Source organism: Ovis aries, chromosome 24 (assembly GCF_016772045.2).
Source record: "Ovis aries strain OAR_USU_Benz2616 breed Rambouillet chromosome 24, ARS-UI_Ramb_v3.0, whole genome shotgun sequence".
NCBI classification, from domain to species: domain Eukaryota; kingdom Metazoa; phylum Chordata; class Mammalia; order Artiodactyla; family Bovidae; genus Ovis; species Ovis aries.
In genome coordinates, this window is record NC_056077.1 from 17,887,557 (window position 1) to 17,907,362 (window position 19,806).

The following is a 19,806-nucleotide window of genomic DNA, read 5'->3' on the forward strand; positions in this document are numbered from 1 at the left end:
CCAAGGGACTCTCAAGAGTCTTCTCCAACACCACAGTTCAAAAGCATCAATTCTTCAGCTCTCAGCCTTCTTCACAGTCCAACTCTCACATCCATACATGACCACTGGGAAAACCATAGCCTTGACTAGAAGGACCTTAGTCGGCAAAGTAATGTCTCTGCTTTTGAATATGCTATCAAGGTTGGCCATAACTTTTCTTCCCAGGAGTAAGCGTCTTTTAATTTCATGGCTGCAGTCACCATCTGCAGTGATTTTGGAGCCCAACAAAATAAAGTCTGACACTGTTTCCACTGTTTCCCCATCTATTTCTCATGAAGTGATGGGACCGGATGCCATGATCTTCATTTTCTGAATGTTGAGCTTGAAGCCAACTTTTTCATTCTCCTCTTTCACTTTCATCAAGAGGCTTTTGAGTTCCTCTTCACTTTCTTCCATAAGGGTGGTGTCATCTGCATATCTGAGGTTATTGGCATTTCTCCCAGAAATCTTGATTCCAGCTTGTGCTTCTTCCAGTCCAGCATTTCTCATGATGTACTCTGCATAGAAGTTAAATAAGCAGGGTGACAATATGAGCCTTGACGTACTCCTTTTCCTATTTGGAACAAGTCTGTTGTTCTATGTCCAGTTCTAACTGTTGCTTCCTGACCTGCATACAGATTTCTCAAGAGGCAGGTCAGGTGGTCTGGTATTCCCATCTCTCTCAGAATTTTCCACAGTTGATTGTGATCCACACAGTCAAAGGCTTTGGCATAGTCAACAAAGCAGAAATAGATGTTTTCTGAAACTCTCTTGTTTTTTCCATGATCCAGCGGATGTTGGCAATTTGATCTCTGGTTCCTCTGCCTTTTCTAAATCCAGCTTGAACATCAGGGAGTTCACGGTTCACGTATTGCTGAAGCCTGGCTTGGAGAATTTTGAGCATTACTTTACTAGCATGTGAGATGAGTGCAATTGTGCGGTAGTTTGAGCATTCTTTGGCATTGCCTTTCTTTGGAATTGGAATGAAAACTGACCTTTTCCAGTCCTGTGGCCACTGCTGAGTTTTCCAAATTTTCTGGCATATTGAGTGCAGGACTTTCACAGCATCATCTTTCAGGATTTGAAATAGCTCAACTGGAATTCCATCACCTCCACTAGCTTTGTTCGTAGTGATGCTTTCTAAGGCCCACTTGACTTCACATTCCAGGATGTCTGGCTCTAGATGAGTGATCACACCATCGTGATTATCTGGGTCATGAAGATCTTTTTGTACAGTTCTTCCATGTATTCTTGCCACCTCTTCTTAATATCTTCTGCTTCTGATGCTGGGAGGGATAGGAGGCAGGAGAAGGGGACGACAGAGGATGAGATGGCTGGATGGCATCACTGACTCGATTGATGTGAGTCTGAGTGAACTCCGGGAGTTGGTGATGGACAGGGAGGCCTGGCATGCTGCGATTCACGGGGTCGCAAAGAGTCGGACACGACTGAGCGACTGAACTGAACTGAACTGAGAGGTGGGGGTAGGGGGAGGGGGAATTGGACGAAGGCTGTCAAAAGGTTCAAACTCCAGTCATAAGATTAAATAAGCACTAGGGATGTCGTGTACAATATGATAAATATAATTAACACTGCCGTATATTCTGTATGAAAGTGAAGAGAGTAAATCTTGAGTTCTCAAAACAAGGAAAAAACTGTTTTTCTGTCTCTTTTATTTTGTGTCTATATGAGATGATGGATGCTCACTGAACTTATCATGGTAATCAGTTCATGATATATGTAAGTCAAACCATTCTGTGCTATACACCTTAAACTTATACAGTACTATAGGTCAATTATATTTCAACAGAACTGAAAGAGAACAATTTTTAAATAAAAATGCTGCTCTAAACACACTTCTAATTCTCTCTGAAAGCCCAAGTTACTCCTAAGAAGCATATTGTCATACCACCGATGAATATCTGTAGTTCTACAATACCAGAAAATATGTGAAATCTGTGGGTTTTTATAACTAGCTCCTAAAGACAATAAGGAACACTCATAACCACCAGAATGAAACCAAACTTGTTTCATTTTGCCAAATATCTGAGAAGAAATCACAAAACTTACCTACATGAGAGAGTTGGGAACTCAGAATATTTCCGTAGGTAATTGAAAGAGATTTCAAAAATGTATGTTTCCTTGATGTTGAAATCTGTCTTTCTAGAGCATAAAACCTTTCAATATAGTCATTAAAATGTCACATCATGGCAAAGATGTAGTAAGGGCTTGTGAGCACCATGGAAGGGTTGCCCACTCTACTACTTCTGTGGCATCTCAGCAGCAACTGTAATGCATTCTCTTCCTCCAGAGTAATTAGCAAGTCTCCAGGGAATCATCCAGAGAGGCTCGTTATTGCCATGTTTTTGCCAGGAAGCAAGGAAAACAACTGAGCTAAGAGGAATTAAGAAGTGTAGTTATGAAGGGTAGTGTCAGTCTCAGACAGCCTCTCTCTCTCTGCGTGCAGTCACCACCTCACAGACCCATTACCTGTCTACCAGCTGACCAATGCCTAAAGTGATGCAATTGTGAAATCCTTTATGTGTTCAATATGTTGTAAAGCCTTGGGAGAAGGTCTCACTTTCAATTTTATGAATCATTGGCTCTTCAGTCTCTTGGCTCCTAAACAGCAATTGTATGATGCAACCTCAGAGCTGAATGCAGATTATTCTCATTACTTTATTAACTGATTTAAGAAATTGCTAATACCTTGAGAGCTTACTATGTGCCAGACAATATATCATCTTGTTTTCGTAATGACCCGATGAGGGAAATATTTGCATTACTCTATTTTATAAATGAGGAAATGGAGGCTCAGAAAGTTTAAACAACATATTCAAAGATGTCTCAATTTATAACTTTCAGAGCTGAGATTCAACTTCAGGCTTTCTGGTCCAGAATTGGCCCTATGTTGGCTTTCATTGAAATAATATATAATTAAGAGAATTTGATTGCTTCATGGGCATTTGGGAGGGGGGATTTTATTTCTGTTTCTTTTCTTTTTTTCTTCCAGTTTTATTGAGATGTCATTGACATACAACACTGAATAAGTTTAAGGTGTATAGTATAATGATTTGATTTACATACAGTGTGGAATGATGACTGCAATAAGTTTAGTGAACATACATTATCTCATATATATACAAAATTAAATAGAAAAAAACTTTTTTCCTTGTGATGAGAACTCAGGATTTTCTCTTTTAATGGGCGTTAAAAAAAAAAATTTCACATCCACATAATGATGTTTTCTTCCTAGTCTTACCCCAAAGTCAAGTGCACAATAATGTGTATAAAGCTCAGTGTGCCTATCCTAGAAGAGCAGACGGACTCCCCACGGTAATTTAAAGAAGTAAAAGTAGAAAGCCACTCGAAAGGGAGCCTTTGTTTGCAATGAAATTGTTTATGTGTTAAACATTACTCTGCACTCTGTGGTATTTGCTGATTGGTGCAACCACTGCCATTTAAATGGATTCCCTAATCATGACGATAATGACCAGGATTAGCCCAGTTCAATGGGTGCATACTTTCCCCAGGGCTTACAAAAGCCTTCTCTAGGGATCCAGGCTTTCCTGGTAATAAGTTAACTACAAGGCTGCTGTATTCTGCGCTGGTGAACAGCAGTCCTCAACTGAAAATGATGGAAATCAAAGAAAAGATGAAGGCCTCAGCCCAAACAGAGGAAAATCACCCTAACCTGCTCAGCAGAACCCTGAGAACAACTGCAGGCTTCCTGAGTGGTGGGCAAATGGGTGTTTCTCTTTGTTGAGTACTTAAGTGATTGAGAATTCAAGGGATTATAGCAAAAATCCATCAATGATTTTTAAGTTAAAGAACTCTTGTTTGCCTCTCAGCAGCCTGTTATTTAAAATTAAAACACATGTATTCCTAAAACAATATATGGTCATTGTAAACAGCCCAAACAATTCAATCCAGAAAAACATATAGTGAAAAATGAAAGTCCCTCTCCCCACCAATTTCTTTCTCCCTAGTCAGTTCAGTTCAGTTCAGTCACTCAGTCATGTCTGACTCTTTGCAACCCCATGAACTGCAGCACGCCAGGCCTCCCTGTCCATAACCAACTCCCGGAGTTCACTCAAACTCATGCCCATTGAGTCGGTGATGCCATCCAGCCATCTCATCCTCTGTCATCCCCTTCTCCTGCTTCCAGTCCCTCCCAGCATCAGAGTCTTTTCCAATGAGTCAGCTCTTCTCATGAGGTGGCCAAAGTACAGTGGAGTTTCAGCTTTAGCATCATTCCTTCCAAAGAACACCCAGGACCGATCTCCTTCAGAATGGACTGGTTGGACCTCCTTGCAGACCAAGGGACTCTCAAGAGTCTTCTCCAACACCACAGTTCAAAGGCATCAATTCTTCAGTGCTCAGCTTTCTTCACAGTCCAACTCTCACATCCATACATGACCACTGGGAAAACCATAGCCTTGACTAGGAGGACCTTTGTTGGCAAAGTAATGTCTCTGCTTTTTAATATGTTATCTAGATTGGTCATAACTTTCCTTCTAAGGAGTAAACATCTTTTAATTTCATGGCTGCAATCACCAACTGTAGTGATTTTGGAGCCCCCAAAAATAAAGTCTGACACTGTTTCCACTGTTTCTCCATCTATTTCCAATGGAGTGATGGCACCAGATGCCATGATCTTCGTTTTCTGAATGTTGAGCTTGAAGCCAACTTTTTCACTCTCCTCTTTCACTTTCATCAAGAGGCTTTTGAGTTCCTCTTCACTTTCTTCCATAAGGGTGGTGTCATCTGCATATCTGAGGTTATTGATATGTCTCACCTGGCAATCTTGATTCCAGCTTGTGTTTCTTCCAGCCCAGCGTTTCCCATGATGTACTCTGCATAGAAGTTAAATAAGCAGGGTGACAATATACAGCCTTGACGTACTCCTTTTCCTATTTGGAACCAGTCTGTTGTTCCATGTCCAGTTCTAACTGTTGCTTCCTGACCTGCATATAGGTTTCTCCCTAGAGAACAACTCCTTCCAAATTTTAAGAATAAACCAACTGTAAAGAAATGATTTGATGATAGTAAAACAACTTGCTAATTATAATTAGTATTAACCCTTTAGTGATTTAGAAGATTCTCCGAGCTTATTCTCATTTAGGGTACCAGTTGTCACAGGGAAGAAATGTGAGGTTATCTGTGTTCTTGGATCCTGATAAACAGAAGCTTGTGGGAAAGTTGTGGATAACCCTCTTTTTGGCCTTCTGGAAGAATCTGGGCTTGCTCAGACCACAGCTGATAATCTTCCTATCCAGAACAAAGATGGTGAAGGTACCTAACCTTATGAAATAAGACTTTGGGGAACACTATAAAAGTATTGGTTTGTAACTTAAAAGATTTGGGGGATTATTTCTATGACATAAATATTGGGTCATTTTTATTCTCTGAAATTTGCATCACTTTATAATTTACAGGTAGATACATATATAGTACTTTATATGTATATATAATTTTTAAAATATATGTTTATAGACAAATTGTATTTGTTTAAGCAAGAATAGTTTTCATTTATAAATTCAACTGAAAACAGTCAATCTTCTTTATTTTGGAAAAAGAAAATTACTTGAGCAGTTGTCTTAAAACAAGTAAGGCACACTATACCCCATGCCCTAGGAGAAGAAGTAACAGGAAGAAATTTATTTTTCTTGTATTTGATCAGGGCAGTTCTCCAAATTCCTCTTGGTGAGTAGAGCTCTGGGGTGCTTTGGATTGATCTGCATAAAGAAACTAGAAACTTTCTGGAAGGGGAGGGATAGAGATCATCCCAACCCCAACATTTCTCAAGATTCCTGGTTATAAAAATCCATGGGAGAAACTTTCTGGAAGACAGCAGGACTGTTGGGAAACTAATCCAGGAAGGTAAAAAGGTTAAAGGATGTTCATGACAGCAAGTTTGCTATCACTGGGCTCCCTGCCACTTTAAAGTGGTTGTTCTTGCTTTGAAACTGGGAAAAAAAAAAAAAAAAAAGTACAGTCATCCCTCCTTTGCTTTTCGCCTCCCTTCTTTTCACAGATATTTGTAAGGCCTCCCCAGACAGCCATTTTGCTTTTTTGCATTTCTTTTCCATGGGGATCGTCTTGATCCCTGTCTCCTGTCCGTCTAGTCAAGGCTATGGTTTTTCCTGTGGTCATGTACGGATGTGAGAGTTGGACTGTGAAGAAGGGTGAGCGCTGAAGAATTGATGCTTTTGAACTGTGGTGTTGGAGAAGACTCTTGAGAGTCCCTTGGACTGCAAGGAGATCCAACCAGTCCATTCTGAAGGAGATCAGCCCTGGGATTTCTTTGGAAGGAATGATGATAAAGCTGAAGCTCCAGTACTTTGGCCACCTCATGCGAAGAGCTGACTCATTGGAAAAGACTCTGATGCTGAGAGGGACTTGGGGCAGGAGGAGAAGGGGACAACCAAGGATGAGATGGCTGGAAGGCATCACGGACTCGATGGACGTGAGTCTGAGTGAACTCCGAGAGTTGGTGATGGACAGGGAGGCCTGGCGTGCTGCAGTTCATGGGGTCGCAAACAGTCGGAGACGACTGAGCGACTGAACTGAACTGAACAGTCATCCCTCAGTATGTACAGGGGATTGGCTCCAGAACCTGCATAGATACCAGAATGGGAGGAAACTCAAGTCCCACAGATGCTGCTTGGTATCTGAAGCTCCACATCTATGAATTCAGCCTACTGTGGATTGTGTAGTACTGAACCATGTAAGTGGATACACGCAGTTCAAACCCATGTTGCTCATGGGTCAACTGTACTTCCATATTTTAGTGGTGGATCTGGATCTGAATCGATTTTGCTGCTTGTTCTTTTGTTTCAACTTCTTCGACTTTTATTTTTCCAAAATAAAGAAGACTGACTGTTTCCAGTTGAATTTATAAATGAAAACTACTCTTGCTTAAAAAAATACAATTTGTCTATAAATATATATTTTAAAAATTATATATACATGCAAAGTACTGTGTATGCATCTACCTATAAATTATAAAGTTATGCACATTTCAGAGAATAAAAATGACCCTATATTTATGTCATAGAACATAATCCCCCAATTTGCAAGAGGCATGCAAATCTCTGGATATCTAGGAGACTTATAATGTATAGCACTCAACTAAACCACATGGCCACATTTGAAAAATAATCCTTCAATCCAGCTGTGATGAGCATTTTGGGAAGAAATTCATATGCTAAAGTGTAGGCAGCATTAAATATGTCAGGATTTAATAAGTGTATACTAAGCTTTATTCACAATCCCTGTACCTTATTTAGGAGGTGAATAAATTTTAACTTAAAGAAAAAAGCATTAGGGGAATAGAATTGAGAGGTCAGAAATGAACCCATACAACTGTGGTCAGATGATTTCTACCAAGACTATTCAATGGGGGAAGTAACTGTCTCTTTAACAAATGATGCTGGGAAAACTAGATGTCTACATGGAGAAGAATTAAGTTGGACTATAATTTTATGGGCTTCCCTGGTGGCTGAGACACTAAAGAATCCACCTGCAATGCAAGAGACCCAGCTTTTGAAAGGTTGTTGCTGACACACAAAAAGACGCTGGGATTATTGGCCTCCAGAGGAGAAGAATTCAATCTGGGGCCAGAGATGAGGCTTGGTCACTCAGAGCTTTTGTGTGACAAAGAACTAGCACTCTAAACATCCTTACTTTGTCCTGAAGAATCCCAGACGAGCCCCCAAGATGAAAGGTTGTTGCTGAACCACGCAAAGATGCTGGGATTCTTGGCCTCCAGAGGAGAAGAATTCAATCCGGGGCCAGAGACGAGGCTTGATCACTCAGAGCTTTTGTGTAATAAAGTTTTATTAAGGTATAAAGGAGATAGAAAAAGCTTCTGACATAGGCATCAGGGGTAGAAAGGGTACCCCTTTACTAGTGTTAGCCATGGAGTTATATACTCTCTAATTAGTTATTACAGTGAGTCAAAAGAATGTCTGGAGGTTGTAAAGACCTCACTAGACCTACTCCCATAATTTACACCTTAAGATAACAGGATTAGCCAGAAGTTTTTTTCCAGAGACTGTCCTCAAGCAGGATACATTATTGTTATATAATCCTAAGGAGTGTACAGGGACAAAAAAAGTTTGTCCTTTTTCCCACCTTGAGAATTCCAGACCCCTCTCTCCTTGGGGATCCCTGGACTTCTTATCAATCCACCTAGGAATTGACTCTCACTTTGATCCCTGGGTCAGGAAGATCCCCTGGAGAAGGAAATGGCAACCCACTCCAGTATTCTTGCCTGGCAAATCCTATGGACGGAGGATCCTGGCAGCCTACAGTCCATGGAGTCGCAAAGAGTCGAACACAACTGAGTGACTTCACTTTCTTTCACTTCCTAATATTATACTGTGTAAGAAATTAACGCAGAATGGATCATAGACCTAAATACAAGGCCTAAAGCTATACAACTCTTGTAAGAAAACATGGAAGTAAATCTTTAAGGCCTTAAATTCAATAGTGATTCCTTAGATGTGACACCCAAAGCACTAGCAACAAAAGAAAAATATTAAATTGGACTTTATCAAAATTAAAACCTTTGTGCATCAAAGGACACTATCAAGAGAGTGAAAAGACATTTTACAGAAGGGGAGGAAATATTAACAAGCATGTATCAAGCAAGAGTCTAATATCCAGAATATATAAAAAATATAATTCGACAATAAAAAGACGACTCCATTTTATAAAGAGCAAAGAACTTCAGTAGATATTTCTCTGAAGAAGATATACCAGTGGCCAACAAACACACGAAAAGATGCTCAACGTCATAGCCATTAGGAAAAGCAAATCAAAACCAAAGTGAGATACCATTTTACGTCCACTAGGATGGGTATGGAGAAGGCAATGGCACCACACTCCAGTGTTCTTGCCTGGAGAATCCCAGGGATAGGGGAGCCTGGTGGGCTGCAGTCCATGGGGTCGCTAAGTCGGACACGACTGAGCAACTTCACTTTCACTTTTCATGTTCATGCATTGGAGAAGGAAATGGCAACCCACTCCAGTGTTCTTGCCTGGAGAATCCCAGGGACGGGGGATCCTGGTGGGCTGCCGTCTATGGGGTTGCACAGAGTTGGACACTACTGAAGCGACTTAGCAGTAGCAGGATGGGTATGATAATAAAAATTTTTTTAATGGAAAATAAGTATTGGCAAGGATGTGAAGAAATTAGAACCCTCATACGTTGCTGATGAGAATAGAAAATGATGTAGCTTACTGTGAAAAACAATTGATGACTTCGACTGAGCAACTTCACTTTCACTTTTCACTTTCCTGCACTGGAGAAGGAAATGGCAACCCACTCCAGTATGCTTGCCTGGAAAATCCCAGGGATGGGAGCCTGTTGGGCTGCCGTCTATGGGTTGCACAGAGTCGGACATGACTGACGTGACTTAGGAGGAGGAGGAAATAAGTTAATCAAAAACTTACCATATGACCCAGCAATTCCACTCTTAGGTACATACTAAAAAACCATTGAAAATAGATGCTCAAGCAAAAACTCATAAACATATGTTTGTAGCAGCTCTATTAAGAATAGCCAAAAGGCAGACACAACTCAAATGTTCATCAGCTAATGAATGGATAAACAAAATATGGCATGACTATGCCATGGAATATTATTCAGGAAAGAAGTACTGAAAATGTTACAAAGTGGATGAACCTTGAAAATATTAAATACTAAGTGAAAGAATCCCCTTCATGGATCACAGCCTTGGGATCATAAGCAAAGGGGCTTATGTAACTCAAATAAGCTATGAGCCAAGCTGGGCAGGGCCACACAAGACAGATGGGTCATAGTAAAGAGTTCTGACAAAATGTGGTCCCCTGGAGGAGGAAATGGCAACCCACTCCAGTATTCTTGCCTGGAGAACCCCATGGACAGTATGAAAAGGCAAAAAAGATATAAGACTGGAAGAGGAGCCTCCCCAGGTTGGAAGGTGTGCAATATGCTACTGGGGAAGAGTGGAGAGCAATTACTAATAGCTCCGGAAAGGAATAAATGGCTGCGCCAAAGTGAAAATGATGCCCAGCTGTGTATGTGTCTGCTGGCGAAAGTAAATCTGATGCTGTAAAGAACAATATTGTATAGGAACATGGAATGTTAGGTTCATGAATCAAGGTAAATTGGACATGGTCAAGCAGGAGATGGTGAGACTGAACATTGATATCTTAGGAATCAGTGAGTTAAAATGGATGAATTTAATTCATATAACCATTATATCTACTACTGTGGGCAAGAATCCCTTAGAAGAAATGCAGTAGCCCCCAAAGTCAATGAAAGAGTCCAAAATACAGTATTTTGGTACACTCTCAAAAACAACAGAATGATCTTGGTTCATTTCCAAGGCAAACCATTTGATATCACAGTAATCCAAGTCTATGCCCCAACCACTGATGCCAAAGAAAATTAAGTTGAATGGTTCTATGAAGACTGACAAGACCTTCTAGAACTAACAACAAAAAAGAACTGTCCTTTTCATTTTAGGGGATTGGAATGCAAAAGTAGGAAATGAAAAGATACCAGGAATAACAGGCAAGTTTGGTCTTGGAGTAAAAACTGAAGTAGGTCAAAGGCTAACAAAATTTTGTCAAAAGAACACACTGGTCATAACAAACACCCTCTACCAACAGCACAGGAGATGAGTCTACACACGTACATCACCAGATTGGTCTACACCAAAATCAGATTGATTATGTTCTTTGCAGCCAAAGATAGAGAAGCTCTACAGTCAATAAACACAAGATCTGGAGCAGACTGTGGCTCAGATCATAACCTCCTTATTGCAAAATTCAGGTTTAAACTGAAGAAAGTAGGGAAAGCACTAGGCCATTCAGGTATGGCCTAAATCACATCTTTTATAATTATACAGTGAAGATAAATAAATTCAAGGACTTAAAGCTGGTAGACAGCCTGAAGAACAATGAAAGGTTCATAACATTGTGCAGGAGGCAGTGACCAAAACCATCTCAAAGAAAAAGAAATGCAAGAAGGCAAAGTGGTTGTCTGAGGAGGCTTTACAAATAGCTGAGGAAAGAAGAGAAGCAAAAGGCAAGGGAGAAAGGAAAAGATGTACCCAACTGAACGCAGAATTCCAGAGAACAGCAAGGAGGGATAAGAAGGCCTTCTTAAATGAACAATGCAAAAATGTAAAAGAAAACAATAGAATGGGAAAGACTAGAGATATCTTCAAGATAATTGGAGATATCAATGGAATATTTCATGCATGGATGGGGACAATAAAGGACAGAAAAGATAAGGACCTAACAGAAGCAGAAGAGCTTAAGAGCAGAAGCAGAAGCAGAAGCAGAAGAGATTAAGAAGAGGTGGCAAGAATATGCAGAAGAACTATACAAAAATGGTCTTTATGGCCCGGATAACTACAATGGCGTGGTCAGTGGTCACTCACCTAGAGCCAGACATCCTGGAATGTGAAGTCAAGTGGGCCTTAGGAAGCATCAGTATGAACAAAGCTATTGGAGGTGATGCAATTTCAGCTGAGCTATTTCAAATCCTAAAAGATGATGCTGTTAAAGTGTTACGCTTAATATGCCAGCAAATTTGGAAAACTCAGCAGTAGCCCCAGGACTGGAAAAGGTCAGTTTTCATTCCAATCCCAAAGACAAGCAATGCCAAAGAATGCTCACACTACCACACAGTTGCGCTCGTTTCACATGCGAGCAAGGTAACGCTCAAAATCCTTCAAGCTATGCTTCAGCAGTACATGAACCGAGAGTTTCCAGGTGTACAAGCTGGGTTTCAAAGAGACAGAGGAACCAGAGATCAAATTGCCAGCATTCACTGGGTCATGGAGAAAGCAAGGGAATTCCAGAAAAACATCTACTTCTGTTTCATTGACCATGCTAGAGCCTTTGAAGGGGGCAAGCAGAGGATGAAGGCATCACTAACTCAAATGACATGAATTTGAGCAAACTCCAGGAGATGGTGGAGGACAGAGAGCCTGGCGTGCTTCTGCTCATGGGGTTGCAAAGAGTTGGATTTAGTGGCTGAACAACAACAAATGAAAGAATCCAGACACAAAATGCTATCTACTAATGAGTTTATTTATATAAAATAGCCAGAATAGGAAATCCATAGACACTGTGAATCTACAGATTAAGATGAGACTGTGGAGACTACGGGCTTCCCCTGTAGCTCAGCTGGTAAAGAATCTGCCTGCAATGCAGGAGACCCCGGTTTGATCCTTGGGTTTGGAAGATCCTCTGGAGAAGGGATAGGCTACCCATTCCAGTATTCTTGGGCTTCCCTTGTGGCTCAGTTGGTAAAGAATCTGCCTGCAATGTGGGAGACCTGGGTTCAGCCCCTGGGTTGGGAAGATCCCCTGGAGGAGGGAATGGTAGCCCACTCCAGTATTCTTGCCTGGAGAATCCCCACGGAAAAGGAGCCTGGCTGGCTGCAGTCCATGGGGTCACAAAGAGTTGGACATGACTGAGCAACTAAGCACAGCACCACACATGGAGACGACAGCAGATTAGTGAATGCCAGGGGCTGGGGTGAGGGGAGAATTGCAAGTGACTGCTTAATGCATTTCAATTTCCCCAGGGCACCGTGACACTCCACTTACCTCCTCTCCACAGCCAACTCCAGGTCATCCTTCCACACTTGGCCCAGAGGCCATCTCCTCCATGAAGGGTTTCCCGACCTCTCCAGGCTGAGTTCGCTTTCCCCTCCGTGTCCCTTGTACTCACTGATATCCTTACTCTTACCACACCTGCTTGATCTTGCTCCTGTGAATCCTGTGTCTCTCAAGGGAAACTGGAACAGCCTGCCTATGTTTGAATCCATTTCCTAGCTGTGAGACTACGCAAGCCACTTAAACTTGGTTTCCTTATCTGTAAGATGGGGATAATCTGCTTTTGATTGTTAAAATGTATAAAAACTTAATCAATGCCTGAGACACAAATGTTCAATAAATATGAGTTATATTAATGGTTTAATAATAATTATTATTATTATAATTACCACTAGTTATTTCTTTATTCCCAATGTCTTGTACAAAGCCCAGTATGCAGTACGCACTCAATCAAATAGAACTGTGGTTAATACATTAACTATGATTTGTCTAGAACTCTGCTGTCCTGTACAATAGCCACCAGCTACATGCAGCTATTGAGCACTTAAAAATGTCCAAATTTAAATGTTCTGTAAGTAAAATACATATCAGAGGTTGAATACTTAGTATAGAAAACAGCAAAATATTTCATAAAAAATATTTTATATTGATTATGTGTTGAAATGATATTATTTTGGATCTTTCAAGGTAGATAAACTGTATTCTTTTTTAATATATTTATTTATTTGGCTGCACCAGGTCTTAGTTAGTTGCAGCACTTAGGATCTTTGATCTTCATTGCAGCATGCAGGATATTTAGTTGAGCCATGTGGGATCTAGTTCCCTGACCAGGAATCAAACCCAGGCCCCTTGCATTGGGAGCATAGAGTTTTAGCCACTGGACGATGAGGGAAGTCGAATAAAATGTATTCTTAAAAATAATCTTGCCAGTTTATTTTCAGTTTTTGAAATGAGATTGGAATAGAACTGTCATGTAATCCAGCAATTTCGCTTCTGGGTATTTACCCTAAGAAAAGAAAAACACTAATTAAGAAAGATACAGGAATTCCTGGTGCTCCAATGGTTAGGACTTGTGTGTTCACTGTCAAGGGCCTGCGTTTGATCCCTGGTTGTGGAACTATGTTCACTGCAGCATTATTTACAATAAGCTAAGATTATGGAAGCAACTGAAGTGTCCATGGATGAATTAATGAACAAAGATGTGTTATATATATACATGTATTTCTAGAGAAGGCAATGGCACCCCACTCCAGTACTCTTGCCTGGAAAATCCCATGGACAGAGGAGCCTGGTAGGCTGCAGTCCATGGGGTCGCTAAGAGTCATACACAACTGAGCAACTTCACTTTCACATTTCACTTTCATGCATTGGAGAAGGAAATGGCAACCCACTCCAGTGTTCTTGCCTGGAGAATCCCAGGGACGGGGGAGCCTGGTGGGCTGCCATCTATGGGGTCGCACAGAGTCGAACACGACTGAAGTGACTTAGCAGCAGCAGCATACATATATTTCAGTTCGGTTCAGTTGCTCAATTGTGTCTGACTCTTTGCGACCCCATGGACTGCAGCACACCAGGCCTCCCTGTCCATCACCAACTCCCAGAGCTTGCACAAACTCATGTCCATTGAATCAGTGATGCCATCCTAACATCTCATCCTCTGTCATCCCCTTCTCCTGCTGCCTTCAATCTTTCCCAGCATCAGGGTCTTTTCCAATGAGTCAGTTCTTCAAATCAGGTGGCCAAAGTATTGGAGTTTCAGCTTCAACATCAGTCCTTCCAATAAATATTCAGGACTGATTTCCTTTAGGATAGACTGGTTGGATCTCCTTGCTATCCAAGGGACTCAAGAGTCTTCTCCAACACCACAGTTCAAAAGCATCAGTTTTTTGGTGCTCAGCTTTCTTTATAGTCCAACTCTCACATCCATACATGATTACTGGAAAACCATAGCCTTGAATAGATGGACCTTTGTTGGCTTTTTAATATGCCTGCCTAGGTTGGTCACAACTTTTCTTCCAAAGAGCAAGTGTCTTTTAATTTCATGGCTGCAGTCACCATCTGCAGTGATTTTGGAGCCCAGAAAAATAAAGTCTGCCGCTGTTTCCCCATATTTGCCATGAAGTAATGGGGCCAGATGCCATGATCTTTGTTTTCTGAATGTTGAGCTTGAAGCCAACTTTCCCCCCTCTCCTCTTTCATCAAGAAGCTCTTTGGTTCTTTGCTTTCTGCCATAAGGGTGGTGTCATCTGCATATCTGAGGTTATTGATATTTCTCCTGGCAATCTTGATTCCAGCTTGTGCTTCATCCAGCCCAGTGTTTCTCATGATGTACTCTGCATTTAATTTAAATAAGCAGGGTGACAATATACAGCCTTGATGTACTCCTTTTCCTATTTGGAACCAGTCTGATGTTCCATGTCCAGTTCTAACTGTTGCTTCCTGACCTGCATATAGATTTCTCAAGAGGCAGGTCAGGTGGTCTGGTATTCCCATTCCTTTCAGAGTATTACTGAGTCATAAAAAGAATGAAATCTTGCCATTTATGACAACATGGATAGTTCTAAAGGATATTGGGCTAAGTGAAATAAGTCAAAAAAAGACAAATACTGTAAAATTTCACTTATATGTGGAATCTAAAAAAAACAAATGAACAAATAAAACAGACTCACAGATAGGGAGAACAAACTAGTGGCTGCCAGAGGGGAGGGGAGTGGGGGGATGGGCAAATAGGTGAAGGTGATTGAGAGGTACAAAACTTCCAGTTATAAAATAAATGTTATAAGGATGTAACTTACAGCCTAAGGAATATATAAATAATACTGTAACAATTTTGTATGTGACAGATGGTTACTAGACTTATGGTGATCATTTCATAAGGTATTTAAATGTCAAATCACCTGGAAGTAACATATTGTATGTCAATTATCCTTCAATAAATAAATAAATATTTTTAAAAAACAAGATGATACTGCAAGGAAATTTATAATTACACATGTAGTTTCATTATATTTCTGTTGAACAGCACAGATCTAGAAAGTTCTCAGCCCACCATTAGTATAGCAAACCTTCAGCCTCATTTACTCTTGAATATTACATAAGCTTTAGGAGTATAGTTAATTCACTTACAACAATGATTCATTTGGAATCAAAAGTAATCCAGGTGACTTATAAAGGATTTTCCTTGCAGGGTTAGCAAGTTAATGTTTAGAAGTATGTAGAAAGGGAACTAAAAGCTTTGCGGGAATTTTCCAGGTTCGCTGCGATCCTGAGATACAAGAATTGCGTCAGTGGCAGAAGAAGCTGCGAGAGGACAAGCATATTCGCCAGCGAGTCAAAATCTTCTGGGCCAAACAAGAACAAAAAGGTCAGCTGTTTGATTCACAGCCCTTGGTTCATTCAGGGAAAGCCTGAGTCTTACTCCAGGCTCAAGAAGGAAGCCCCGCGCGGTTTCCTAGGGTCCTTGTTCTGCACGGAATTCCACTGGGGTTAGAAAGTGGCGGCATGTTTAAGAGTCGGCTCCGGAATGACAGCGGTGACGCGATGTAACTGTCCCAGCTGTTCCCCTCACTTAGGTACACGTCAGTGTCATCCCGCGTTTGCAGCTCTCTCTCTCTCTTTTAGATACAAACAAAAAGAATACCGATCATTTTGGAAACACAGTGCCCATCAGTGTGACGGGTAGTTATCCTTCTGAGCTGTTGATTGTGTGTCTGAACTCAAGTGCTGTTTTATGCCATCCTCGCCCCTTTTCTGAGAAATTAAACACTTGTACAGAGTGAAGCGCTAAGAATAACAGAGCAAGCACCCTTCACCTGTCTTGTACCTGTCACAATTTTGTCCTGTTTGCTTCCCTTTTTTAAAATTTTATTTTTAAACTTTGTTACTACATATTCGTGGTAGAAAAATTAGAAAAAAATAACCAAAAAAGGAGAAAAGTCAGAAATGTCACCACTGTTAAAATTTTGGTGCACATCCTGCTATACTTTTTCTAGTACAAAATGATGCAAATAAATATCCATTTGTATATTATTAAATATGGGTTTTTACATTCTGCTACCCATATATCTGTTCATTCTATTATGTCATCGAGACTGTCACTGAACATACTCAGAACGTCATTCAGGTCAGCACTAGAGAGTGGTATTGTGATGTTTAATAGCTGTGTGGTATTGAGTTAGCATCATTTATTTAACCAACAACATGGAATGAGACTCATGATGGATTGTCAAGTGGAAAATAACTGCAGGACAACACATTTTCATTAAGAAAATTAAGATTCATTAAGAATCCCCTTTCAAAGCAGGAGACCAGGGTTCCATCCCTGGGGTGGGAAGATCCCCTGGAGAAGGGAATGGCTATCCACTCCAATATTTCGCCTGGTGAATCCTATGGACAGGGGAGCCTGGTGGGCTACAGTTTATGGGGTCACACAGTCGAACATGAGTGACTGACTAACACTCACTAACTAAAATACATGCTTGGAAATAGAGAGATGTCTAAAAAGCCTGGAGAATGCATTAGTGTTAGTTTCCTTTAGGAATCAGGACTAGGGGAAATCTTGCACTTTGGGAATTTTTTAAATTATGAAAACCAACGGGAAAAAATGATCATACCTCCCTCGACAGACCACTATCCTCTCACTGTCCATGCTCTGACCTCCCCATCCTCCCCGTTCCTTGTCCCTTTTCACTAGACTGCAGTCCCTCCAGTCTCTCTTGTTCTGCTGTATGCCAACACCTTCCTCACCTCGGGGACTGCACTTTCAATCCCTTTCCTGCCAAATCATCCTCCCCAGGCCGCTCTGTGGCCATTCCTTCTCACCCTTTGGCCTAGGGGCATTAATGCCTCAGAGGGGCCTCCCCCCCTTGCCTTACCTAAGGGGACCAGGAACAATGTGGAGCAATCTCAACATGGCGAAATCTAGAAAAAGTTTTCCTTTTTTGCCCAGAGACTGTCTTCAGTTCTGTTCTCTCAAATTCTCTCTTTCCAGTTCCTTCATGGCATGTCTTTGAAGTATGTTCTGATTTCATGAAGTCCTGCCTACTTAAAAATCTCGGTCTCAGCTCCGATTTAAGGCTCTGACTCTGTGGGGCTGGGAGCGGGAGGGAGGGAGATCGGGGGCATCGTCCCCTCACTTCCTGTGTGGTCCTCTCTTGGCTGCTGTGGCTTCTCTGGCTGAGACCGTGTGGCCATCCGTGTCCTGTGGGCGGGCATCCCCATGCTGGCTCTCTGACTCCTACGTTTCACATGAGCACTTCCTCAAAGCTCACAGGGCAGAACCCTTGGGGGATCTGGTTCTGCCGCTCCCTCTTCTCCTTCCACTCAGACCCCACTTCTGCCACCGCTCTCCCAGCTTTTTGCTCCTGAGGTCTCCTTAGCCAGTGGCCGGCCCTCTTGAACCCAATGGAACAGTGTTCACTTGACACAGAGGAAACCAGGAGCGGACACTCAGACTCCTCCACTGCCCCCTTTTCTCCACCTCGTGTGTCTCCCCGGTTCACACTAAACTTGCTCTCACAGGCACAGTAGATTGAAGTATGTGGAAATCTACCCTTAAAGGAGATGACCAATCAGATAATGAGGGGCCCCTAATCTTTCTGAGTTGTTCTCTTGGATCTTCCCTCCCCTGCCTTGGGCTTGGATGGGGGAAGCACCTACTCCTGTCTAAGGGAGGATAGAAAAATACAGCCTTTTCCTCTAGGCCAACAAGTCTCAACATTTTGGGATTGTGAACCAGGAAGAAATAGTTTTATGTCACAATCTATGACATGAATATACTGATGGTTTCATATATACATAGCTAAAACAAAAGTTTTATGAAAAATGACCTTATTAGATGGGCTTCCCTGGTAGCTCAGCTGGTAAAGAATCCACCTGCAATGCAGGAGACCCCTGTTCGGTTCTTGGTTGGGAAGATCCCCTGGAGATGGATAGACTACTCACTCCAGTATTCTTGGGCTTCCCAGGTGGCTCGGCTGGTAAAGAATCTGCCTGCAATGTGGGAGACCTGGTTCGATCCCTAGGTTGAAAAGATCCCCTGGAGAAGGGAATGGCTACCCATTCTAGGTATTCTGGCCTGGAGAATTCCATGGACTGAATAGTCCATGGGAACCCCAAGAGTTCGACATGACTGAGTGACTTTCACATACATACCTATTACATATGTATTATATATAATACCCTCTGGTATTTTCTAGTCTCCTGAGTTTTTAATTTAAGCATCAAAATTAACTGACAGTAATGAACTCATTGACTAAAAGAAATATCCAGATGTCCATAATATACAAAAATAACCAAATAAATAAATGTGGGAGAAGAGGAGGCTTTTCTCCCACATTAGAATGACAACTAACACATTTAGAAGGTATAATGGAATTTAAAAGTCACCATTTTGTAACCATATTAATAAATCGATTAAAGCAAGAATCATCAGTAGATGCTAAACCACTGGGTGAAAGTTTATTGAAGGACGCAATATTCATAGTCTTAAACTATCTCTCCATAAGAGAAGGGAACCTCCTACACTACTGGTGGGAATGCAAACTGGTACAACCTTTATGGAGAGCAGTATGGATGTTCCTTAAAACACTAAACAGAGCTGCCACGTGTCCCTGCAATCCCACTCCTGGGCATATATCTGGAGAAAAACATGATCTGAATGGATACATGCACCCCAGTGTTCCCTGCAGCACTGTTTACAATAGTCGAGACGTGGAAGCCGCCTAAATGTCCATTGGCAGAGGAATGGATAAGGAAGAGGTGGTAACTATATACAATGGAATATTACTCAGCCATTAAAAAGAATGAAATAATGCATTTGCAGCAACGTGGATGGACCTAAAGATTGTCATACTCAGTGAAGTAAGTCAGAGAAAGAGAAATATCATATGACATCCCTTGTAGGTAGAATCTGAAAGCAAATGATACAAATGAACTTATGAAACAGTAGGAGACTCACAGACTTCAAGAACAAACTTTGGTTGCCAAGTGGAAGGATGGGAGGAAGGGATAGGGAGTTTAGGATCAACGTGTACACACTGCTATATTTAAAATGGATAACCAACAAAGACCTCCAGTATAGCACATGCTACTCTGCTCAACGTTATGTGGCAGCCTAGATAGGAGGGGAGTTTGGGGGAGAATGGATACATGTACATGTATA

General features: G+C 41.4%; 1 protein-coding gene across 2 annotated transcripts in view; it reads left to right on the forward strand.

The window, feature by feature from the left end:
• IQCK (IQ motif containing K) overlaps positions 1-19,806 on the forward strand; it is a 151,151-nt gene that overhangs the window by 99,570 nt on the left and 31,775 nt on the right. For both annotated transcript variants that reach the window (XM_004020807.6, XM_042240479.2), the window contains one exon: positions 15,897-16,008. In XM_004020807.6, coding sequence (XP_004020856.4) covers positions 15,897-16,008 — 112 coding nt within the window. The remainder of the gene's footprint in view (positions 1-15,896; positions 16,009-19,806) is intronic.